This window comes from Choloepus didactylus, chromosome 20, assembly GCF_015220235.1.
Source record: "Choloepus didactylus isolate mChoDid1 chromosome 20, mChoDid1.pri, whole genome shotgun sequence".
Lineage (NCBI taxonomy): Eukaryota > Metazoa > Chordata > Mammalia > Pilosa > Megalonychidae > Choloepus > Choloepus didactylus.
The window spans coordinates 58,981,997-59,008,022 of NC_051326.1; the positions used below are offsets into that span (position 1 = coordinate 58,981,997).

Below are 26,026 nucleotides of genomic sequence, written 5' to 3' on the forward strand. Positions count from 1 at the left end.
TGCTAAATCCTCTTCTTGACCTATTGGCAGAGTGTGACCCGGTTGACCACTCCTTTCTCCTTTCATTTTCTTCACTTGGCTTCCACACTTCAATTTTCTTCCTGCCTCAGTGATTTCTCATTTTCCATTTCCGCTCCTGGTTCTTCCTCTTCTCAGCCTCTCTAGGTGGGGGGCTCCAGGATTCAGTCTTGGTCCCATGCACTTTCTCCAGTCACTGCTGGGGAGATCTCAGCCCATCTCAAGGCTTCAAATACCACTTACATGCTGATGACTCCCAGATGTATACCTTCAACTCAGACTTCTCCCCTGGACTCCAGACTTATATCCAACAGCCCACCCCATATATCTACTTGGATCTCTAATGCAAAACTCAAACTTAACATGTCCAAATTAGAACATTTGGTCTCTCCCAAACCTTCCACACCTGCAGTCTTCTCTGTTTCCGTGGATCATTCCTTCCAGTTGCTCAATCAAAAATCTTATAGTCTTTCTTGACTTTCTTTTTCTCTCATACTCCATATCCAATTTTCAGGAAACACTGTTGGTTCTACCTCTCACCGCTTCCACTGCTACCACCTCAGGCCAATCTACTATTACCTGTTGCCTGTATTATTGCATTAATACCTGGTCTCCCTGCTTCCACCTTTGTCCCCTCCACCACACAGCTAGATCATGTCACTGCCCTACTCTAAACCCTCCAGTGTTTCGCTCTCTCACAGTAAAAAAAACAAACAAACAAAAAAAACCAAAAACGAAGTCCTTACAGAAGCCAGCGAGGCCCCCTACACGATCGGCTGCCCCTGTCTCCATTACCTCTCTGCCTACATCTCCCCTACTCTCCTTTTGTATCTTCCTCTGGCCACACTGGTCTCGTCGCCCTTCCTGAACACATGGCGCCTGTGCCCGCCTTGGGGCCTTTGCGTCGCTGTGCGTCTGCCGGGACCACTGATGGCCCCAGTGTCTTCATGGCTCACTGCCCCAACTCCTTCAGGTTCCTGAAACCCTGACTCACCCACTCCGCACTTCCTATCTGCCTGCTCTGCTTAATTTTTCTCCAGTAGAACTTATCACTTTCTAAAATACCATATAATCCACGTATTTTGTTTATTGTCTGTTACCCCTAAGATGTTGGATGAAGGCAGGGAATTTTATCTGTTTTCTTCACTGCCCTGTCGCCAGCATCTCGAACAGCGCCTGGCATATAGTGGGTCTATCAATAAATATCTGTTGAAGAATGGGCAGACCCTGGAGAAGAGCGCTCCATCTCGGGAAGGAAAATTCCGGCCACAGATACGGGTGAGGATGAGTAGACGCTGGGTGGCAAGAAGTGTGAGATGGCGAAAGGGCAGCAAGGAGGAGCCTTCGTGGGTAGGGAAAGATGGAGACCGAGGAAGGCGCACCCTGGGGAGGGGAGTGCGGGGTGGGAGGGCTGAAGCGCAGACGGGGAGGTTGGTAGGACCCCAGGAGTGAGGTGGGGTCGCCGAGGGGTGTGGGGAGAGGGAGAACCAGGCATTTGCGAAGTTTCCAGTGGGGCCGATCTGATCCCTCCGAGCGCGCTGGAAAACAGGGCTTTAGGGGATCATAGCAGTCGTCCAGAAAGTTCGGAGACTGCACTGCTGCGGTGGGCAAGGAGAGGAAGGGGGGAATTTTTGAGATATTTCTAAGGTAAAAGCCATAGGATTCAGCAAGGAACTGGATGTGAGAACTGAAAGAAAGCGGGTGGGCGTGTGTCAGAGACCCCAGCCGGGTCAATGTGTCCTTGGCAACTGGGTGGGCTGGAACCGGGGGCTCTGTGGGGGGAGAGGCTGAGGAAGGCGCGGGGAAAGGACGGGAGCACGCCCAGGGTGAAGGAGGTTCCGAGGAAAGGAGCCCGTGCCGGAGGCCGGCGGGCGTGTGTAGCCACGGAGCCCGGACGCCAGCCGGGACCGGAGGGGACGGCCCGAAGGGCCCGGCGCGTCGCTCCCAGCACGTCGCCGCGAACTCCGCGGCGCGCCTGTCCCTCAACCCGTCCCGCCCGCTGGCCAATCAGAAGGCGCCGCCGGCCGTCCGGCCCCGCAGGCCCCGCCCCCGGGCCGGCGCGCCGCCAGCCAATGGGAGACCGGGCCCCGGCCCCCCACGGCGCGCAGTCCGCGCGGAGCCGGCTCAGAGAGCGAGAAAAGCGAACCCAACCCGTCGGGGCCGCTGCTCCGGACGCACCGGACGCCGCCGCCTCCTCCCCCCGGGATCCGGTGCACTGTCCCAACCCGAAAGTCCAGTTCTGCGGCCCGGCGGCGGCGAGCGAGCGCGATGACACAGGAGTACGACAAGTGAGTGCGAGCGCGGCGCGGGCGTCGGGCCGCCGCGGCCCGAGGGGCGAGGCTGAGGAGCCGGCCGGGGCCTCCACACCGCCTCGGCCGGCCGCGCGCGGGCTCCGGGGGCTGCGGGCCGGCACCTGCCGGGCGACCGGGGGCGGCGTCAGCTCCCGGGCCGGGCCCCTGGCGTCGCTGGCGTCGCGTCTCCCGCCGCTGGGGCCGGCGCCGGGGCGCGGCAGGTGCGGCGGGGCGCGGGTCGGGGGCGGCTCGTCCTGGCGGGGTTCCTTTCCCCGTGGCTCCCCCACCGCTTCCCTCTTTGTTCCTCTGAAGCGGCTCCTGAGGAGACACTTGCCTCTGGGAAACTCGACTCTCGAGAAGGGCTTTCGCTCCCCAGTCCCCCTAAGCGCCGGGCGGAACCGCTGGGCCGGGGTGGCCGCCCCTGCGTCCCTGTCCCCCCCAGATGACGCGCGGGCCGTCGGGGGACAGTCGGGGGCCCCCCAGCGCCGCTCCCACCCTCCCTTCTCCCCGTGTCTCCCGGGCTCAGGGGGCTAGTGGATGTGTTGGAGACGCGAGGTTCAGCTGGCCAGCTGGACTTCCACAGGTAACCTCCTCCAGATCGCTCAACAGGGCGCATCGGCAGACCCCATAGAACCTTCAGGAACAGAAAGTTAGGGAAAGGTGGGAGTGCTCTGGGGTCCTGGGATTTTCGGCTCCCTAGCTGGGAGGAGAAGAGCGCCGTGGGAGTTAAGTTGCCACTTGATCATCTATGGTAATTACAGATGACTGTGTTTTTAAGGCTGGGAAAGATCAAGAGGGTGAAACTTCTAAGTCAGGGCAAGACACTAGAAGGTTCTGTTCTTCCAGATATGCCTTTTGGAATCACTTTGTGATGAAAAAGAAGCTTTTTAACAAATGTAACGCGGTTATGTAAAATGTTAACATTGGGGAAAACGGGAGGAGGGATATTTCGGTATTTTCTTTACAACTTTTCTATGAATATGATTCCAAAATAACGAAAATCCATATATAGAAAAAGTATATGCGTCACATGAATCAATATATTTCAGATCAGTAAATTCAGGGCACATGCGTACATCCTCGATTTTATGATTATTTGTTAAGAATCATTTTGTTCGGGTGAGCTCTTTTTTCTGGATTAGAGGATTAGCTATTATGTATGGCATATTTTAAATGGACTATTTTTGTTCTGTAGAATATGCAGTTAAAGGATAATCTGAAATATATTCTAAAAGTTTCTGATAGATCATTGTTGAAGGGTTAAAGACTCACCTGAAAGCCATGATGAGCCTTTAGGGACTAATAACAACCCTACTGTCACAGAAGGAACTAGACTAAGAAAGGCAACTGGTTTTTAGTGTTTATTTCTTGATTTACTGTTAGATAGGGCCACATTTCCAAAGCTAAAATGTTGGCCTTAGACACACTTGAGAAATACAAAACACCTTCAGAGTGGTTATGAAGGTAAAAACATTTGCAAAAAAAAATATGTAATTTATTTTCTGTTGCTTGTACAAGTTTGGATTGGGGGTAGGAGAAGAGAAGCTGAAAAACTAGTTACGGGGAATTGAATGAGCCAAGTGTAGTCATAATGTTCTGGAAGTAGCTATTACAAGATTAATAATAGCCTAGCAGCACACCAGTAAATCCCCACAAGGTACCACTGGTTCAAAAGCTATTATACTTCCCTCATGATGGCTCAGGGAATGCCCCTTTGTGTATTTCTTTCTTTCTTTTTTTAAAATTTGTTTGTATAAACAGTCTTCTCCATTTTTAAACAAACTATCTTCTTTGAACAACCAGTTTTGTTTGTTTTGGGTTAAAATAGTATACCTCCTCAAGACTTCTTTCTCTTACCTAATGTAAGCTCCTAGGACTTTTTGCCTGCACATGAGTAAAAAAAACATGGCTTTGAAATAATACTTAGTTTTGACTAAGAATAAATTAAGTTGTGGGATTTTTTCTTCCCTTTTTCAAAGATATTCGCCTTTTTCTAAATCTGTTAAAGGGGCTGGGTGACTGCCAAACCCTAACCTTTGTTGATTACTTGAAAAGATAATCAGTCTTTCTACATTCACTTTTAGAGTAGGTAGGTCACCTTTAGGCCATTTACATATTTTATTTGTGTGTTGCAATAAGAACTGATCCTTAAATTTACTTGTTAATGACAATTCAAAGTAGTTCTGAACATTAAAATTTTTTTTTTCTTTCCTTTTAAAAGAAAGCTGCTTTGTTTTGCTAGAGTCAGTATTCCACTTTTGCTGTTTATTGACTTTAAATAGTACAAACTGAACAGTTATTGAGACTGTTTACATTTCAAGGTTTTGGAATTGGTAATGTTTGTTTTAATCTTTTAAATTTAATCTATAAGGCTTCAGTAAGATTTCACTTCATTTTCTGGATTTTTTCCCTCTGAACTGTAGTATTAAAAGAAAACACTTCTTGCCCTGTGTGGAAAACTATAAAGATTTTAAAAACAGATATTCAGCTATTAAAAAAAAAAACCTCTTTGTTCATTGGCTTCATTTATTGTTGTAGATTCTTAAGTGTTTTATCTCGAAGATAAACAGTTAACTCCCTTTTCAGAAAATTATGCCTTTTTTATTGATTTACAGTCCCCTTTGACCACATTCCATGCTCAATCTGCTGGTCATCAGTAGAATATTCTAATTTTCTCATATACCCCCAAGGATTAAAAGAAAAAATCCCTTTTTTTCCATCTTCACCCCCATTCCTTTTTTAAGGTAGGAAAATTTTTAAGGCAAGGGCATCAACCAGGAGGAAGAGAGAAATAACATGTGGCAGAATCTGTTTAAGAGAATATAGATAGTCCTGATTGTGTGTGCCCTAAGAGAATTAATGTTCTCTTTTGCCTTACCATGTCCTTATGTTTGATTAAAGCCTGGCATTTTCTTGGAGTGTTTTTGTTTGTTTGTTTTGTTTTTTGCATTTTGGCCAAATGGTGTATTCTGGATTCCACTTGTGGGTTCACTGCAGGTTCCGTGGCTGCCCAAATACCTCATATCTTACTGAGTGACCCACTGGCCTGCATTTAAGTGGGTTGTCCTCTGGTCTTGTCTTAATTTGACTTACTAGGATCATTGATAAAACAATAAACTATTTTATGGGGATGTCAGGAAATTGGTTGTTTGGCTCTTTCAAAATTAGCTTATAGATGCCTTGCAGAAGAAAAATTTATTATTTTTTTTAAATTTCTCCAAAGCAAACGGCCAGTGTTGGTTCTTCAGAATGAAGCACTTTATCCACAGCGTCGCTCCTACACTAGTGAGGATGAAGCCTGGAAATCTTTCCTGGAAAACCCACTCACTGCAGCAACCAAAGCGATGATGAGCATCAATGGAGATGAAGACAGTGCAGCTGCACTGGGCTTGCTGTATGACTATTACAAGGTAGTTTTGCCTACTTTTTAAAAACCCGTAACAGCAGTCTAAGATGCACTTGATTGAACAGCATGTAAAACCGATTTGCTGCTGTAATGTAGCGCAAGTTGCTTTAGTAGTGACTATAAATAGTTTAATGAGTACTTTGACTTAATGTGGTTCAAAGCTGAAAATCTACAATCATAGAGTCAAAGGGTTGTTTTTAACACTTGTGCAGTAATCATCTGTTCTGACTGTATCTGAAAAGGTGAAGCCACTGTAAGAGAAGATGGTAGATGTGTCTTATTGATACTGAACATTTTACTGTGAGTTGTAGACTGTGGTTGACTTACATGTTCCCTAACCTTTATTCCTGTGTAGTTAGGGTGATTTCCTTTTCCCAAAATGATATTACAGGATCTTTTTTATTTGAACTGATTGTAGGATTCATGGAAAAAAAAAAAAAAAAAAAAACTTTCCAGAAACGGCAAAATATGTGGTACTATCTGTATTTTGCAGATGAGATTTGCAGGTCACAGACTGTATGTGTTGCAGCCAGGATTTCAGCTTTGATCTGATTTATGCCCAAATCCGTCGTCTTCTGTACAACATTCTTCCTCCTGTAGGACTTTGCTTTGTTTGCTGTATTCATCTTGGCATTCTTCTTTCTGACCAATAGCAGATATTCGGGGATTGCTATGCTATTAGGAGTTTAGAAAACAACTTAAAACAGTAAACTGAGTTGAGGCACAACTTTACCATGTGGCCTTTGTCTCATTATTACCCTATATAACTCCTGTGTGTAATCAGTGTGTTTCACCACTACCTTATAAAGACAGGATCTTTTCAAGGTTTCCAGGACCAATATGAAACTGGGGGGCAAAGCTTCTTAATGACAGTGTCTTCTTTGTACTCCGCATATATATTTGCCATATATATTTACAAAAAAAGTTTATTTTTGCCATCTTTTTATTCTGAAAACTTTCAAACCTACAGAAAAGTTTAATAGGATAAGTAACTTCACGTCAATTCACCAGTTGTTTGCCTTATTGACACTATGTTCTTTCCTTAATACAAGAAATTCACCAAGGGGGAAAGAAAAGAAGATAGTTTATCAAAACTAGAGTGTGACCTGAACAAAAGATTTAATCACTTCCTAGTATGAGACTGTTTGTCCAGCTTGTTGTGTTTGAAGGATTGGGGTCAGGTTTATTTTTCTCTTTCAAATATGAAGGAGACTTGTATAATAACTCACGATGCTAGAAGAAACCCTTGCCTGGGAAGCTTAGCCTTGACAAGTTCCTTTGAAGTAGAAGTTGTTTGTATCTGTTCTTGTGGCTTGTTTTATTGACTAAGTCAGTATAAAAATAGTAAGTTTTCTAAAATATTAATTATGGAGTTGCATATTTTTAACTGAAACTTTTGAGAAATGGAGAAAACCAAGTTTAGTATTAGAAGGACCAATGTAATATAACACTAAGGGCTGTACCCTCTTAAGGAGATCCTGCCACATGTTATTTCTCTCTTCCTCTTGTTGATGCCCTTGCCTTAATATATATGTGTGTGTGTTTTAAAAAAAGGTCCTTAAAGTATTTTAAGTCTTACTGGGACATAAATCTTCATAAAGGGTGACAGTTTTAGTGGTACTTATTTTTCAGGCTTCTTGTGATAACAATTAGGGTAATTTTATTTTTTAAATAAACTGATTCATTGTTTCAGTCATTGATGCATAACTTAGGTAGATCTTTAAAAGCACAATGTTAATAGATAAATAATAATTTAATTTGTCTTCAATGGTGAAACAAGAATGTAGGAATAGAATTCTCACATTGAAAACCAGGTTTAAATGTCTTGACAATTTTGGAGTACATGTTGGGATTAAGGCTCAATTGAGTCGTTGTCTTCAAGACACCCACCAATAACGTTTGCCTACTTTTTGCCTCCTTTGCAAAGAAAAGCAGAATCACAAAAGGAATAGAATAAACTGAGTTAGATTTGCCCTTTGGGTAATGGACTTGTGAATTGTAAAGTATCTAAAGTGATTTATCATATGAAGGCCAGCTTTTGACTCTTGGAAATAAACTGTTAACATGGCTGTTCCTTTTGATTATGTATTTGCTCTGAAAGTAAGGGTGGTGGAAAAGAACTTTGAGAAAGTTGAAAGAGCCCTATTGTGTTATCGGTAGCTTTTTCTCATATTATTTAGATAAATGAGTAAAATCAGGCCAGAGGTATTTCTTTTAAGAAACCCAAACTCCATTGACAAAGTAAATTTTTGGTGCCCCGAGTTTATTTGGCAACTAAATAAGTTGTTTTTTGTATATCAACCTGGTGACCAGATTGTAAAATCCTTGAGGGCAGACTCTCTCTTTCCTTGTTGTGTTCCCAGAGCCTGGCATGGAGTAGGCAATTGGGTAGATATTTGTTGAATAAATATGTGAATGTTTGAATTTACTGACAAATAAAAGACTGTGCCTCGGTGAGCTATACCTCACTGAGGAAAAACTAAATTCTTTTCGTGTGTCTTAATACATAAGGTTCCAAGAGAGAGAAGGTCATCAACAGCAAAACCAGATGTTGAGCACCCAGAACCAGACCACAGCAAAAGGTAACATTTAATATACAACAACATAAATGGTACACATGACAAATACACATTTCTGTGAAAATAAAAAGTTTGCTTAAATGAACAAGCACTGGTGGAAGAGATAGGTAAGTTGGTTCTTAACATCTAAAGTCAGATTTTGTTACTGATTTGCTTCTTACTAATTATGATTCTGTTATCCTGAAAAGTTACCAGTTTCTTTAGGTGTAGTTGCCCTTTCTAGAATATAAAAACATTAACTTGCTCCTCTAAAAGGATGTTTTCAGTAATAAGTGAAGTGTTTGCTTGTTTTTAAGGTCCTCTTAAGGAGGATGCAGCTTAAGGCAGAGATGGGGGTCCAGTGAACAAATATTAAGTACCAGTGGCTCTTGAATAACTGCCTAAGAAAAACTTAAATAAATTAAACTGTGTTCCAGACTTCTGTTGAAATGATTTTGGGTTAAAATTCTGAGAAAATTAAATTAAGGCTTGATTTTATAGCCATAATTAATTGCATGTAATTGTTCTGTCTTTTATTAGTAATAAAATAATTTAAAATTGTTAAAGAAAGAATTATCACTTAGAACCCCACTATCCTGATGGTTTATTTATTTATTTTGATGTGCATATACATTTTGTGTGGTTGGGGTTGTAGTCACAGATAGAATTTGCTCATATGCTTTCTTATACTTAGCATGTTTCGTGAGTATTTTTCATGTTGTTGTTTTAATCTTCATAATTGCCCTTTGGGGAAGGGCTTTTGTTTTTGACTTTTTATTATGGACATTTTCAAACATAACAAAAGTAGAGAAATAGTATAAGTTCACATATGTTCATCGACAGCTTCATCAATTATCAGTGCCTAAGTACTAGGAAAAGTAGTGGCCAAATAATAATAGCTCATACTTCTTGAACACATGTGTGCCAGGTATTATTATAAGCATTTTAGTGTATCATCTCATTTAATTCTCCTGATAACCTTGTTAGGCTAGATACCATTATTATCCCCATTTTATAGATGAAGGTTTAGTCCCTGAGAGATGAAGTAACTTGCTCAAGGTCACATGGCATCCGAACTAAGGCAGTCCGACTCTAAAGTCTACATTGTAACCACTATTCTATACTGCTCTAAGCAAGCCTATCTATAGTTTCAAATTTTAGTAAAATATGATAATTTTTAGTAAAGTGTGTTAAGAGGATTGCACTCAGTCCTCAGTATTTCAAATGAAATTTTGCTTGATACTTTTGCATTTTACTTGACCTATAACTATGAAGTCTATTTTTCTAGTAATGGGTTTTTGTACCAGTCTGTTTATTTGGTCTCTACCAAGTGTATTATTATTTTTACACGGAGCCCAACAGCCCAGTGCCATTAGGAAAATAAAAATTGTCGAAGAACTATACCAGCATTCAGTTTGAAAACATGATTTTCTTTTCTTTTCCTAAAGAAACAGCCTACCAAATGTGACTGATCAGCCCCTCATTTCTGCGGGAGAAAACAGAGTGCAAGTACTGAAAAATGTGCCGTTTAACATTGTCCTTCCTCATGGCAACCAGCTGGGCATTGATAAGAGAGGCCATCTAACAGCTCCTGATACAACAGTCACTGTCTCCATAGCAACGATGCCTACCCACTCCATCAAGACAGAGACCCAGTCACATGGCTTTGCTGTGGGAATCCCCCCAGCAGTGTATCATCCTGAGCCCTCTGAACGTGTGGTAGTTTTCGACCGGAACCTTAGTACCGACCAGTTCAGCTCTGGTGCTCAACCCCCAAATGCTCAAAGGCGTACTCCAGACTCTACCTTTTCAGAGACCTTCAAGGAAGGCGTTCAAGAGGTACAGGAAACAAAAACATCTTCCTAAGATGGCTGTGTGTTTGTATAAATATTGGATTCCACCTTTTCCTTGTTATGTAAGCTTGAAACTCAGCCTGAAATGAATGGATTAGGAATAAAAGATTTTTTTTTTTAAAGAGAAAAGACCCATGGGGATAATTTGTAAACTAAACCTATAAAACCAGAAATTATTATCAAGGGCACATAGCTAATCTTACCAGCAGCTGAGTTAACGATTATGATTTCAGCTAAGTGATTTGCTAGAGGAAGAGAAAGAGAACTCCATACATAATCTTCCATTGACTACAGATATATTTGCATAGTCTGTTTTGTTCAGGTTTTGTCCTAGACCAAAACAAACTCGGCAACTGACCATGTATAATGGTTGATCATGTGTATGCTTGGTGTATCTTGATTTTAGTATAGTCAGGGGTGCAGACAGATCTTGATGACAAATGCGTTGTACAAAATTTACAAATTAATTCCAAATACTTTCAAGGGTCTTATGATGATGAATACTTCACTCAGGTAAAAGTTAGGGCCTGAAAATGTTTGAAGCCATTGTTAAAGAGTTGTTGGGGGGAAATGAGCATCTATCTCTGCTTATAGAGGTAAGCATAGAAGAGAAGCCTTTCCTGAGAAAATATACCAATTCCATCCAGCGTTGGTGTGAACTTGATACTGTATTTTAACTTGGTACAGTGAGAGGGCTGATTTCTAAAAGGCATAAGATTTTGATTGCAGATTCTAGAATTTGAGCAGAATTGGGATGTGTGGGAAAGATGGGAAATGTGAATAATGAATCACAAGTACTTTGTGGTAGTACCAGTATAGAGTGTCTTAATTTACTTGAATGACATCTAAAAATGAATTTCTCTTTTACTTTTAAATTTTTTTCTCTCATTTTTTTAAACTTGTAAAAACCCTTTTTATTCTTTTCCCTTTTCCTTTTGCTTTTTCTTTTTTGTAGTTTTAAATTTTTTCTTTGAAAATGAATATTGAAAGAGTAGTGGGTTACTGTAAGCCACATACTTTTATGCTGCACCAGATCTTGGTCTTCAGTAACCATGATAACCAGTTAAATAGTTGTGGCTTATTATATTGATATTTCAGGTTTTCTTCCCCTCGGATCTCAGTCTGCGGATGCCTGGCATGAATTCAGAGGACTATGTTTTTGACAGTGTTTCTGGGTAATAGTTGTCTTTTAATTTGATTTTTACTTTTCAGCTTCTATGACTTATTTCTTTTCTGTTAATAAATCAGAGGTGGCTTTAGTGGGCTTTTACCCTTCTCTTACTACAATTACTGTGATAATACCTTTGGTAGTGGACATTTGCTGCAGTGCATTTCCTTTTGAACTCTCTGAGCTTTGTTTCCGGTTTCCTTAATTCTTGGTGTTGGTGCTTTTTCTTCCCTTTGGTTTCTGTATGTAATAGTAGTAAATGGAATCTAAATGAAGAGATGAGGGGATTAAATTATATCTCAAATCCCATCTGTTTCCAAGTCTATGATTCTGTGAAAATTTAGGAATAGAATCATGTGTATAAAAGACTTATTTTTTCTGTTAGCCTCACTAGTAATAAAATAAACAAAATCAATCTGTTTCTGACCTGACAGCCTCTGCTTTTTATCCTCACAAAATTATATCTCACTCTGGGAAGGTGATTTTTTTTTTTTTCAGTTAATTAGACACATATATAAATGCCTTCAGATTTTTTTAGAGCCTAGAATTTCACTTTATAATTTTATTTCATTTTATGCATTTTTATGTGTGTTATATTTTGCAATAAAAGGTTTTTTTTTTTCAATGTCTAGGACTTTATGGGAGTTGAGACATTACTTATAGGCCTCCCTTAAGGTACAGGAGTCACAAACTCAGATGCCTTAGGATCTGGGATAGGGGTCAGCAGACTTTTTCTGTTGAAGGGTCAGAAAAAGTATTTTGGACTTCATGGGCCATCCGGTCTCTGCTGCTGTATTCGGTCTCTTTCAGTTTGTAGTGCAAAAGCTGCCATAGACAAAACATAAACAAATGATGTGGCTGTATTCAAATAAAACTTTATTTACAAAAACAGGCATATATGGGTGTAATGTAAGATAATAGAAATTGTAAAGAATTGTGAGGATATTTAAATAAAAAACAAAAATTACCAAATGCTCTGCAGGCCAAAGTGAATTTAATCAAGGACCGTCAATCGCCCGTTTGCAACTTTTGCTAGGTAAATACCAGATTGGCAGCATGTCTTGTGAGGATTTACTTCCAAAGTGCTTTTCCTGTATTAGTGTCTTTAATATCCTTAACCTCTAAATGTCTAATTGTTAACATCACATAGAATTTCTAGTAGGCATTTCATAGTCCCACATCTGAGAGATTTGAGAATTTATAGGTTGCTAAGTACTTTTTTTTTTAATATTATTTTTATCATAGAAAAGGTAGCAAATACTATTTATAATATGGCCTAGTCAGTTGGATTTTTCCTGGTAGTTTGCTATCACCATCCATTAATACATTTCAAGATTGAACTTAAAGCATGGAGGAAGCTTCCAAGAGAGTGACTTAGAGATCTGTGCCATTTTTGTCCCATAGGAACAATTTTGAATATACCCTGGAAGCTTCAAAATCACTTCGCCAGAAGCCAGGAGACAGCACTATGACGTACCTGAACAAAGGCCAGTTCTATCCTATCACCCTAAAGGAAGTGAGCAGCAATGAAGGAATCCACCACCCCATCAGCAAAGTTCGAGTAAGTTCTGCTCTTAGTTCTCTAAGAAAGCTAGCGAGAGTTTAATATTTCCATTTCTGGTGTCTTTATGTTTTAATATGTTCTCTTTCATAGAGTGTGGTCATGGTGGTATTTGCTGAAGACAAAAGCAGAGAAGATCAGCTAAGGCATTGGAAATACTGGCACTCCCGGCAGCACACTGCTAAACAAAGATGCATTGACATAGGTAAGTAGCTCAGGAGCTTGCTTTTACTCCCAGAGGTGCAAGCATCCAGTTTTCTAAATCCAATTATTTTTGGCAGTGATCGGCTTCCTGCCGAAAGCATTTGAATTTTTATGCCAACTACTGATCTGTTCCAGACACTGTCCTTGGCTTCCTGGAATCAGTGCTGTCTTACCATTACTTTCTTCATAAGGACATGTGCCCCGTGCAGTGGGATTCTATATGACACTGGGACCAGAAGCTGTATAGCCAGCTAACTTATACAAGAGTTTCCCACTTTTCAGATTGTGACTTTTTTGAGGGGTGATGTCATCTTTAAGAGATTCTTATTATTTGGAGATGACAAGATGGAGGAAAAAAACAAATCAACAAATAAATGAAAATATACTGACATGCTGTTGCCTAACAGTCTTTCCTCGTTACTTGTTGAACTTTATTTCCTGTCTCTTATATCTGTAAATAGACTCAGAGATTTATCGCTTGGGGCGTAACAGCAAGGCAAATTTATATTTATTGAGGTAGCTTTATGAAACCCTCTGTTCCTGTCCTGTATATAATGTTCTTATAAAATCATCATCTGTAGCACAGATGGCTGTTAATCTCAGTGTAACTTTTTTCCTTTCCCTTTTGTAATGCTCATGTTCTCTTTTTAGAAGAAATAGAAGAACTGAGTTCTCATTTTGGTTCTGTGGACTAGTTTTATGACCTTGGGACAATTATTTAAACTTTTTAAACCTAAATTTCCAAAGTTTGACATGAAGGTATTAAACTAATATCTCTAAGCTTGCCTCTGTTATAAATATTCTGGGATTCTTTTTCTTTCATTTTTTTTACTTCTTTCAACCCGTCAAAATGTTAATTTAATTTATCCAGAGGTGATAATATGAAAAACTGAATCTTACTTTGAACTGCTACAATCTCGTATTGGAACTAGAAATCACTAATTTCTTTTTCTTTTTCATCATTTCCCTAATAGCTGACTACAAAGAAAGCTTCAATACCATCAGTAACATAGAGGAAATTGCTTATAATGCCATTTCTTTCACTTGGGACATTAATGATGAAGCAAAGGTATGTAATAAAATCCCAGGGCCTCCTATATTTCCAGCTGTTTGAGGAGCAGTGGGAGGAGCTTAATGATTTGACAACTGATATTTTTAACTGTTTTATATGTTTTCATTCCTGTGATAACGAATAGGGAGATTAAGCTTTTCTAAGACGGTAGGTTGTAGCCTTAAGTCATGAAGCATATAAAAACAGGACAGGACTCATTCCTTCCTTGTTTTTAATCAGAGCCAGCTGGATACTTTACTGTCTCTCTTTTCATTTTCCATTTTCTGAAAATAAAGCTTCTTTCCAGACCTTAATGAAATTATCCTTCTCCCCTTTCTATCTTTACTGCCTCCAAAAAAGAGTAGTTTTCTTAACATTCGTCAACACATGTGGTCTATTATGTGAAACACCAGAATGAACGTCAGCATTTGTTGAGTTGTAGTCTGCTCCTACTCATTGTTTGACCTTGTGTCTGATTCCTCATTCACTTTGCCTTCATTTTCTCTTTTGTAAAGGGGGGTCAGTAACTGTCCTCTCCCTCCATGCAGGGATGTTGTAAGGACTATTAAGACAGTGCTTACAAAGTTATTTGAGTTTGTTGGAGAAAGGTCCTTAATTACAAGTTATTAGCAATACTTTATTTCACATTGTTACCTTGTAAAGACAACTTATGTTAAGATTTTTCTTCTCTTGGGCTTTTATAATCGAAGAATTGCCTTCAATTCAGATGGTCATTTAGATAATTCTAATTGGAGTTTTTAGTACCCTTTAAAGAAAATTAAACATTTTTTTCAGTCATTTCTGCCCTTCCCACAGCATTCTTCCTTTTAGTATTATCCCTCTCGTCACTAAATTATTAGAGTTCTGGTATGTTTTCTCTCTTTGGATTAGTTTAATAATTGGAAGCTCAAGCAACACAGTAGAAACATGGTGGTTATTTTTGTTTTTTGTTTTTGTTTTGGACAGTTGTTAAAATATGATTGGTCTTTAGTATTTGTTGCGATATTAGGAATATTTTTCTCTGTCAGGAACCACGTACAAACTCATAATCACCTTCTGTTCTTTTTTTTTTTATTTATTCAATGAGAATTTTAGTAACTTGTGAAGTGAGACACTGTATTAAGTGCTGAGTGTTTTTAAGTTCCATTTTATACTGTCTAAGGTTGCTTTTAAAAATCATGACTAGATTTTTGAGAGCTGTGTTAAGATTATACTATAATTGCTTTCCTTTCTTATTGCAGTCATCATGTCTAAGGTAAAGGTGTATTTTTAAGTTTTAGTAAGTTTGGGCCACTGGTCTGTAAGGAAGCTTAAGTTATTGTAATTGCATGAAGGTTTTCTTGTTGACTACCTTGATCGAACACACATGTCAGCAGGCTATTTAGTCTAGAGTTTGGTCACTGATTAAACAATGAATTCACTATAGAGGAGCTATTAGAAAGAAAAGAAAACTTTCTATTTTATATAATTGTAGTTATTTTGAAATTAAATGTCATAATAGGACTCACTGTGCTGGCTGCTAAGAACACCTTATAAGAAGAGGTGGCTCTGTGCCATCAGAGGTGGTTTGTGTTCTTAAAGCAAGCTAGAGAAATACTTCCTACTCACCATTAGATACTAATTGAGAAAGTGTGGAGAAGGTGATTAAGAACATAGAAGTCCTGAGTTCATATCTCTCACTTATCTGTGACCTTGGGTTAGTCCCTTAGTTCACTAGTTCAGTTTTCCCCCTTTATTCCCATGGAAAAATAAAAAGGCTATAGTGACCAACTCTCTTTGTTGGGGTGTTGTCAGGGTTAATAAGTACTTGTCAGAGTGCTTGGAGATCTTGGCTGAAAAGCTCTGCATATGGGCAGGGTGTTTTGTTTGTTTGATGTGTCACTCTGTAGGGTGGGAATAATGAAAGCCAAGATGACTGATAGGGATAATGGCTTGTTTTATTCTGAAGGCCTACAGCATATTTGTATTAATGAGAAATATTGTTGGAGGTGTGTCTTAAGTAGCCTTAATGGCATGGTTAATTGGTGTAGGTGAATATAGTTTCATTTCCCCTTCCAGTCCCCTAGCACTGACATTTTTTTTTTTTTTTTTTTTTTAATGCTTCCGGAAGGATGGTGTGCCATTTCTTAATGAGGCTGCTACCTTTTGAAGCTGATGTTAGGCATCAGCTTCAAGGGTGCGTTAGAATTAAATTTCTAGATTTTTTAGTCCCAATTCCTTCTCTTAAACATAAGAGTTTATTGCAGGTCTGTGGCATTTCCTCCCTCTTCCCTTTTTAAAAAGATATCTAACATACTCTTTTGGCTGTGCCAGAATGAGTAACCCCAGAATTCTGGCCCAGTGTCAGTATCTGAATCGTCCCTTTAGTTTCTGCCTCCCACTTTGGAGGTGATTATATTTTGAGGACAGAGTAGGTTGAATCTTGACAGCCTTGGCTTATGCTCCAGTTTGGGAAAAACACTGCCCAAGCTAACACTCATACTACCCCTGTTCACTCTGTTCATAAATATAAACATATACCTGCCATTACCATGGAAATTTTAAGAAGTTACAGAACTTATAAGAAATCATAGTTTTCTAAGTGCTAAGGAAGAAGGAAGTTGCTTTGAATAGCAGAAATATCTTAGTACTAATCTGTCTACTGTGTAGACCTATTTCATTGATTTTATTGTACTCCACAGAAAATTAGAGAGATTTATTGGCATAGTCAGGCATCTTTTAAAGAGTCAAATCCCTGGGCAACTTAAAGTTCATGAAGTATTCACTTTTCATTGTGAAATAACTTAATCAGATTTTTTTCCTTCCTGATGTACAGCTGAGATCAGCTACAGGGAGAAGAAGCAATTTTACCTCTGAAACATTAAAAGATAGTGCTCTGGTGAGGTGCTGAAGTTTAGAATTTGTAGTGCAAGGTATGAGGGCTCTAGTCATGTGGGAAATAGGACTAGGAGATGAGGAGGGGGGTGCCTGAAGGGAGGTGGGAGAAAGGTAAACACAAACTTCAACTCTATAACCATTTTATCCAGAACTAGCTCTGCGCCTTTTCCTCATTATTGTGGGAATTCCTGGCTTTATTCAGCAAATACCTGAATGCCTGCTGTGTACAAGGCACTGTGTTAGATCCAGGCTAACAACACTAGCATTGTGGTTCAGGTATATAGTGGGTTAAATAGGCAATTGTGGAACAGGTTGAGATCCTAAACATAACAGTTTTAAAGGAAAAATGCGTTTACATCCCTTTACAAATGAATTTTAGGGACACACTTTATAAATTAGGCACTTTCTGTTCTGTTCCAGTTTCAGTATTTCCTAAACCTAGTATATCTCAAGTAATTCTGGATAGGCTACACATCTTGGCCTAGGGTTTAATTTCTTGCTTGGGTTGTAAATCTAAGCGTTTACAACAGCTTTGAGATTTGGTTAGTGATATGAAGTAAGGGCCTCTCAAAGCCTGAAGATCTAAAATAAATAGAGGAAAAAGAAGTTGGGAGAGGGAATTAACTTCTTTGAATGCTTAGCACCATGCTATGATGCCTTACCTCTGTTCACATTTAATGAGGCAGTGCTGTCTACTCAGTATCCATAAAAAAGCACTTAGTCCGCCCCATGATTTTGTGTTTGCTGCTTGGTCATTGGAAAAAAGGCCTTCTAAGAAGGCAAGAATTTAGACCTTGAAATGGATAGAAAGTGTTCTTGACAGGGGAGACTATTTTAAAATATAAGAATACTTACTAATAGAGCAGTATTATGGATTCACTAATATAAATTCCTGTAGTATAAGTGCACTTTTGCTACCAGGAATATTTTATGTTTCTTGCTGGGTGAGTAACGTTTGACTACAGAGAAATGGAAATTTAAAAATGACTGTATTTGAATCCAGTGAAAATTAGGCCAGCCAAATAGGCCAGCCAACTCTGAGGAAGTTCTATAATCCAAGGAAACACTAATAGGAAAGGATGTCTATTTTACTATGTAGGGACATCTTTGTTTATAATTAAGTAGGCAATGTAGCAAATAGGAAAACAGCTACATTCAAAGATTTTTTTCATCTATATGTGGCTTTGATCTTCATGAATATTAAGCAAACCTTTTAAAGATGTAATGAATCTCAGGGATACAAAATAGTTAACTAATAGTTTTTTCCAATAGTGACAAATCTAAATTCTTACACTAAAAGGTGGAAGAGGTGCAGCCACCATTGACTCATTTGATTTTTTTCTTTTTTAATAAGTCTTTATTAGACCTTCAGTTTTTGGTCCAATTAAAGCCAGATGGAACTGCATCTTTTTCTTGATGGCATGATCTTATCTCTGAGAGTGACATAACTGATTTCAATGCACTTTTCTCTTCATGGTTCAGATCCTTACATTTTTTTTTTATCTTTGATGTAGTGCCTTGACCGAGAAGGGGAGAAGGGCAATCAGAGATAGGAGGTAGGACAAGATCAGAGCATCCTGTGCCCTAGAGGGAAAAAAAACCCTGTCAAATAAGAATATTCTGTGCTTTTACTTTTTTTTTTTTTTTTTAATTTTATTTTGAAATAGATTCAAACTTACAAGAACAGTTGCAAAAACAGTACAAACCCCATACACAGAATTCCAGCATACCCCGACCCCCCTCCCCCAATACCCCGATCCACCAACTTTAACATCTTGTCACACCACCATTTCTTTCTTTCCCTCCCTCCCTATCATCCTTCATCTATTGCTCTGTCTTCTGAACATGAGAGCAAGCTGCACACATCCTTGAACAAACAATATAATTCACATATACATTTCCCATGAACAAGAACATTCGTTTATGCAATCCCATTAAGTGCACCTAAGAAGTTCAAGAAATTCAACATTGATACAAAGCTTACATTCTGTATTTCCTTTTTTTTTCTTTCTTTTGTCCCACTTGTGTCCCTTTGAGCCTCCTTTCCTCCATCCTCAGATCCCATCCAGGATCATCCTTGGCATTTAGTTGTCATTATCTATTTAGACTGTCTTTTTTTTTTTTTTTTTTTCCCAGTTGTGGAAACATATATACAGCCTAAATCTTCCCATTCCACCCCCTCCCTAGCATTCCATTAGTGGGATTAATCACATTTAGAATGTTGCAGTGCTTTCACCTTCCCACCATTGGTTATAAGAAATTTCCCCTCACCCCAAACGGAAACTTGACACTCATTTCTTAACTCCCCATTGCCCCTTCCCCCACTTCTCGTAACCTGTACTCTACTTTTCATCTCTATGGTCATATTCTCTGATACTTTCTTTGTGTTTACCGTGGGGCTTAAGTTTAACCTCTTAAATCTATAACAATCTTCTTTTTTTTTGATACCAACTTAACTTCAATAGGACACGTAAACTGTGTTCCTATACTTCTTCATTCCCCCACCTTTATGTAGTTCTTCTCAAAAATTACGTATTTTACATTGAGTCCAAAACCACTGATTTGTCATTAGAGTTTATGTAATTTAGATCCTGTAGGAAGTAAATAGTGGAGTTATAAATCAAAAATACAGTAGTATTGGTATTTATATTTACCGTGTGATCTTTACTGGAAATCTTTATTTCTTCATGTGGTTTCAGTCAATTGTTTAGTGTCCCTTACTTTTAGCCCACTCAATTCCCTTTAGCATTTCTTACAGGACTGATCTACTGGTGATGAAGTCCCTCAGCTTTTGATTATCTGGGAATATTTTCATCTCCCCCTCATTGTTATCCTCCAGTTGTTTTTGAATTATTCTAAGTCTCTACTGGTTATTGACTTCTATTTGTATTCCATTGTGGTCAGAGAATGTGCTTTGAATAAATTCAGTTTTTTTTTTTTTAATTTATTGAGGCTTGTTTTATGTCCCAGCATATGGTCTATTCTGGAGAAAGATCCGTGATCACTGTAGAAGAATGTGTGTCCTGTTGATTTGGGATGTAATGTTCTATATATGTCTGTTAAATTTCTCTATATCTCTCCTTTCTTTGTTTCTCTGTTGGCAGGGCTCCCTTTAGTATCTGAGGTAGGGCAGGTCTTTTATTGGCAAAATCTCTTAGCATTTGTTTGTCTGTGAAAAATTTAAGCTCTCCTTCAAATTTGAAGGAGAGTTTTGCTGGATAAAGTATTCTTGGTTGGAAATTTTTCTCTCTCAGAATTTTAAATATGGCATGCCACTGCCTTCTCACCTCCATGATGGCCTCTGAGTAGTCACTACTTAGTCTTATGTTGTTTCCTTCATATGTGGTGAATTGCTTTTCTCTTGCTGCTTTCAGAACTTGCTCCTTCTCTTCAGTATTTGACAGTCTGATCAGAATATGTCTCAGAGTGAGTTTATTTGGATTTATTCTATTTGGAGTTCACTGGGTATTTATGCTTTGTGTATTTGTATTGTGTAGAAGGTTTGGGAAGTTTCCCCAACAGTTTCTTTGAATACTCTTTCATCTGTCATATCCCTGAGATCCGTTTCGATTTTTTCCCCCATTCTTTCTTTTGTTCTTTCATTTTCCATTCTGTGGTCCTCAGGGAGGCTGAGTCGTTGTTCAGCTTCCTCTAATCTTGTATTATGAGTATCCAGAGTCTTTTTAATTTGGCCAACAGTTTATTTTATTTCCATAAGATCATCTATGTTTTTATTTACTCTTGCAGTTTCTTCTTTGTGCTCTTCTAGGGTCTTCTTCATGTCCTTTATATCCTGTGCCATGCTCTTGTTGTTTGTCCTTAGTTCTTTGATTAACCCTAACCCGAACCCTAACCCGAACCCGAACCCTTGCTCCAAGTACTGTGTGTCTTCTGATCTTTTGATTTGGTGTTTGGGTTTGGGTTCTCCATATCGTCTGGCCCTGAGACAATCAGCAGCAGGCTATCCTCCACGCCAGACACTGAGATGTTGGCACAGTCCACTTCTGCCATGCTTCACTGCGCGGTTCTCACCGTCGTAACTGCATCCGCTCCCCGGTTTTTTTGTTTGTTTGTTTGTTTGTTTTTAAGGGAACTAGTCCATCTCCAAACGCCAAGCCACGGTTTCCCCACACTGCAGCGTGGCTGCTGGACTTTCAGCCAGCTCACTTACTTGTTGCAGAATGCAGACTCCTGGTTTCACCAAATGCATGGTCCCTGTGGATTTAGCAGACCTTGTCCGGCTGGTGCATCGCTGGAACTGGTGTTCTGGGTCACTTTCTGGTTTTTATCTAGTATTTTTCATGGAGGTGTTTTTTTGCCCTGTCTCACCTAGCCACCATCTTAGGTTGTCTCTGTGCTTTTACTTTTAATTAGAATCTATCAGCTGTAAGAAGGAACTCCGAGATATTCTGAAGGATTGTCCTTCAGAACCAAATGTTTTGTGTGTCATGGAAAGGTTCATATTGGAAAAGGAAGAGGATTAAAATAGAATTTGGAGCCTGACTGGAGTACCAAGATGCTTTACCACAAGGGATCCTGTGTTTGGATGGAGCATTGGTATCTTCCCCTTTCTCTCCTTGTCTCAGCAGAAGTATATGAAGTTCCTGGTGAGGGATTATTGAGGCAGTTTTTGTCTAAAAAAGGGGTGTAACCATTCTGGTAACTTGAACTTAAGACTTTTTGGATGTGCTTGTGGGATGCAGGTTTATGAGTTTAATAACAGTTTGTTGTTTTGTCTATGTGTAATATTTGGAATTCATTGTGAGAGCAATTTTTTATTTGTTTGGACTGAGCATATTGCTTGCATTTATAGGGATTCCATTCTAGTGAACCATCAATCAAGTGCTCCATTAAAATAAGGTGTTGCCATGTTTGGTTGCATTAAGCAGGAGCAGGTTTGGTTTGTTTCACAGCTTTAAATTTCCAGTGTGAATGGAGGGAGGAGGGAGAGAAATGAGTCAAATATCTTACTTGCAATTGCAGTTAAATTAAGGCAGGAGGTTTAAAACTAAAGTGTATACTTCCTGGCCTAAATAGATCCTATGGCTTAGAAAGAAATCAGGAAGCATTGTTACTCTTAAAACAAAGAATAAGAGACTTTTAGAGTCTAGACAGATCACAAAGTGAACTAGATTAAACTGGAATGTCCGTATGTTTCTAACCTTAAAATGCTAGGGAAACTAAAGATAGAAGTGGAAGCCTCCGGTTGAGATTCATTTGACTCCAGTAAACTACTGTTTCCTTTCGTGCACTTTGAAAATACATATTTATTAAAGTAAAAAATGTATTTTTTTTTGGTTCCAGAGAGATAGTCTCCTTCCTTTACAGGCAATGAAGAATCTTTAGAGTTGTAGTTTGATCAGTGTAAGAGCATTTCTTTGATTAGGAATTTGTAGAGAGTGCCTTTAATTAACTGAAATGGAATAAACTCTACTTACTTGGTAATTCGAAGTTTTGCTTTGCAGAAACTGTTTTGGGTATGATCGTGAGGATTGTTTCTTCTTTAAACTTCTTTACTTTTTTTTTTTTTTTTTTTTTAGCTAGTTTTGTTCGACTTTGGCTTGAAAGCATTTCAAGGAGTGTACTCTGTAGTGTCTAAGCAAGAAGTTCTGTCCAGAAGTATAATACATTGAATCATGGTGGAACTTTAGAATCCACAGGTAACAATAGCTCACATTTATTACAGCACATGCCTGAGGGTAAGAGCCAAGTGTATGATGTCTCTGATTGGGCAAGTGAGACACTTGGCAGCTGAAGAAAGCTTTAGTTTAGTAGTGAAACTTGCATCTTGTAAAACGGGTTTGAAGCGCCTGTGTCTATTTAGTCACTATTTCTGCTGTCACTTGAATTAGTTTTTCTTTCTTTCTATTTTTTTTGGTTAATCTTTTCTCCTTCCCCCACTCTGCCACTGTCAAGAAACAATAAGCTCTTCTATAGAACTTTCTTCTTTGACAGCTTGTCACCTTAACCCTCCTTCTAGCTCCTTCCTGGAAATTCCATCTAAGGCGGTTTTCTAAATCTGTCATTTCAACTAGTTTTATTACTTAAAACTAAATTGGAGAGCTTTGACTCTAACCTGACATTATTAGTTATTGAATTTACCTAGAATAAATGTTTGAAGGCAGTATGTAGGGAGCCTTGGAGTCCTTATTTCTTTTATATGGCAGCAGTGTTAGCTCTTGTACATACACGACTCCAAATCCTTTAGTAAGTAAACTCTCCTCACTAATTATTTGTTCAGGGACTTTTTCTTTAGTTTGTTTTCTTAAGTGGAAAATACCTTATAATTAGAAATTTTGGTTAGAAGTAAGCTTGCCTGCCAAGTCTCCCCTTTATGACCCATATTCTGTACCTAGAGATGATGGAATGTGGTCTGTGTTTGCCTTGTGTCACACCTAAATCCAGTTCTGCATATTTCAGAACATTCTACTTATTTGGGACAACTGGTGCCAAATCACTGTATCTGCCAAGTATACTTAAGTTCACCAGTATGATAGAGGGAAGAATAATATATACGTCTATCCAGAATGATTCTCTCTCTCTCCTTTCTTTCCTCCCTTCCCCTTTCTTCCTCCCCTCTTTCCCCTCCTCCCTCTCTCTCTCTCTCTCTCTCTCTCTCTCTCTCTCTCTCTCACTTTTTCCCTGGCTTTCTGCAATCTCTGCAGAAACTAAAGATGATGTGTGGGAGGTGTGGGAAGGAACCATTGTGGCAACATCAAGGGTGATGACTAGATCCTTGTTTTTTCTTCAGGGAAACGCCTCTCTTAGATGTGAGAAGATTTCAAGTTAATGTTCTCTTCCCACATCTTTATCCTCCCTACCCCTCATCTTTCCTTTTTTTAAAATCCTGATGATCTTTTGATAGTCTGAGAAATAACACATATGACAGTTTCACATTTTAAGTCTTTTTTAGTTAATATTATTTTGTAATGGGATTTTGTTTTTATTATCGGATGAATTAGTAATGGAACTGGATTCTGTTTTTGAGTTTATGACTCATTCTTTATACCACTTGGGCTTAACTAATTGATTAAGCCAGCACATAGAGGTAAGAAGTAGAGGAAATACAAAGCTCATACAGAACTAAGAAAATCAGAATTTTAATTTATTTTTTGGTTGCAGGGAAGGAGTGCTGGTTATGATTAAGTGCCTTGCCATTTAATGCTGAGTAAATGTCCGTATCTAATTAGACTTTAGCCAAGAATTGATCTTGATTTCTTAGTTTAAACTGTTTCCCACTCCATTGGCTTCAGCTGATATTTATAACTTCATATGAGCATATTGGAATGATAGTGGTTTTATTCTCTTTAATTAATGCTGTTGGGGTTGAGATAAAAATAAACTACATTATTGGCCTCACATTTTAGTTTCTGTTGCCAGGAAATTTCTGTTTTAAGAACAACTACTTAGAAAGTCTTAGAACAATTTTTTTGACTGGTTTGGAGAATAATTAAACTAAATTTATTCCATGGTTTCTACTTTGAATTTGCTAGATCAGTTTCATCCCACAAACAAAATTATGGCTATTATATCTGTATTTGGCTAAATTGAATTTAATGCTAGAATGAGTTAAAATGATAAAGACTCCCGGAGGCAACTGGGACTGTATCCAATACAGCTACAACTGTCTCTAATGAGCCACATCATCAGCTAGGTCTTGTGACTTATATGTGAAGTCAAAGAGGAAGCTTGGCACACATTTGCTGTTTGGTTTGAAATATAGGGACCTTTAATTTTATGCTTCATGATTAAAAAAAAAAAACTTCATATCAGTTTGGGGGCCACTTTTTTTTTTCCTCCCCTAAATCTTCCTGTTTCACCATTTTTTCCATTAAGTAATTCTCCAGCATTGTATTCTTCACAGAGGCAGTGTGGTTTAGAGAAAAAGAGCACTGAGTTTTAGAGTCAGGAGACATGGATTCCACCTTTAACTTTGTGATCAATTTACTGTTTATCTTTTACTGTCTGTATATTCGGAGTCTGAAGACTCAATCACAACTTGGCCCTTTGTCTCTTGAGTTGAGATAACGATTAGCCAAAGAATATGAACTATATGATATTCATATTAAAGGTAAATGTTTTTAGGGTAGACCACAAGGATAAGTGCATTTTTGGAAAGTAAAACTTTTTTTTCAGTTACCAACTTTCTGTAGCTTCTTCACTTCAACCCACTTTTCTTTATTCTTTTCTTCCTTCTAGTAGATCTTTTCTCTTGTCTTGCTTATATTTATCAGCTAGTTAAAACTCACTAGAATTTTCTAATTGTACATCATAATATACATATCATAACATATAATATTGGCACAGGTAAGCGAGTATTGTCTCAGCTCCATATGCTGAGTTTTTTTCAAAAAGTCTGGTATGATTGGGGTGTAGATGTATTTTTAGGAGTTCAGCATTTTTTTTTCTCTTTTAAAAAGGATGTGTTGATTATTCACATTTTAGAAATACTGTTGGTGATAGAAATAAGGCTGGAAAGGTAGATTGGAGTCAAATATGTAGCATCTTGAATGCTAAGTTTAGTCTTTATTACTTAGTGGTGCACTGTTGCAAATTTTTGGGTAAGAATAAATGGTTAAAGATTTGGTAATGAAAGTAATATTAGGTGATTGCCTAATGTGTCAGTTAAGCAGTCTTCCTCTTTTTTTCATTTCATTGCCTGATTTTTAACTATTTTATTGTTCACAGGCTCTTCTACTAACAGTTGGAAGAAGGAAGGGTTAATTTGTGTAACTTTATATTACCTTTTTTATAAAATGTTTTTTGTTTGTTCTTGGGCACTGTGGTGTGAGGAGTTGAAATTTGTTAAAATAGGATTTGGAGATAATATGTAGATTTTTGGATAGTCATGGTTTTTCTGTCTCTCATTACCAGTATTTTATTCAGTACCACTTAGTAATAGACAAAATGCATTGGTGAAATAAAAATACATACTAAACACTGGAAGAAATTTTTAAAATGAGTAACACATGGTCCTTGCCCTCAAGAGACTTAAAGTACTCACTAATTACAGTATGACAGTGACAAAATTGTTAAATA

General features: G+C 38.7%; 1 protein-coding gene across 2 annotated transcripts in view; it reads left to right on the top strand.

The window, feature by feature from the left end:
- Positions 1–2,142: 2,142 nt before the first annotated feature.
- Positions 2,143–26,026, top strand: part of GRHL1 (grainyhead like transcription factor 1) — a 70,840-nt gene continuing 46,956 nt past the window's right edge. For both annotated transcript variants that reach the window (XM_037813380.1, XM_037813381.1), the window contains exons 1-8: positions 2,143–2,306; positions 5,533–5,719; positions 8,227–8,297; positions 9,722–10,112; positions 11,225–11,301; positions 12,699–12,855; positions 12,949–13,060; positions 14,034–14,128. In XM_037813380.1, the coding sequence (XP_037669308.1) occupies positions 2,287–2,306; positions 5,533–5,719; positions 8,227–8,297; positions 9,722–10,112; positions 11,225–11,301; positions 12,699–12,855; positions 12,949–13,060; positions 14,034–14,128 (1,110 nt within the window). In that variant the 5' untranslated portion in view covers positions 2,143–2,286. The remainder of the gene's footprint in view (positions 2,307–5,532; positions 5,720–8,226; positions 8,298–9,721; positions 10,113–11,224; positions 11,302–12,698; positions 12,856–12,948; positions 13,061–14,033; positions 14,129–26,026) is intronic.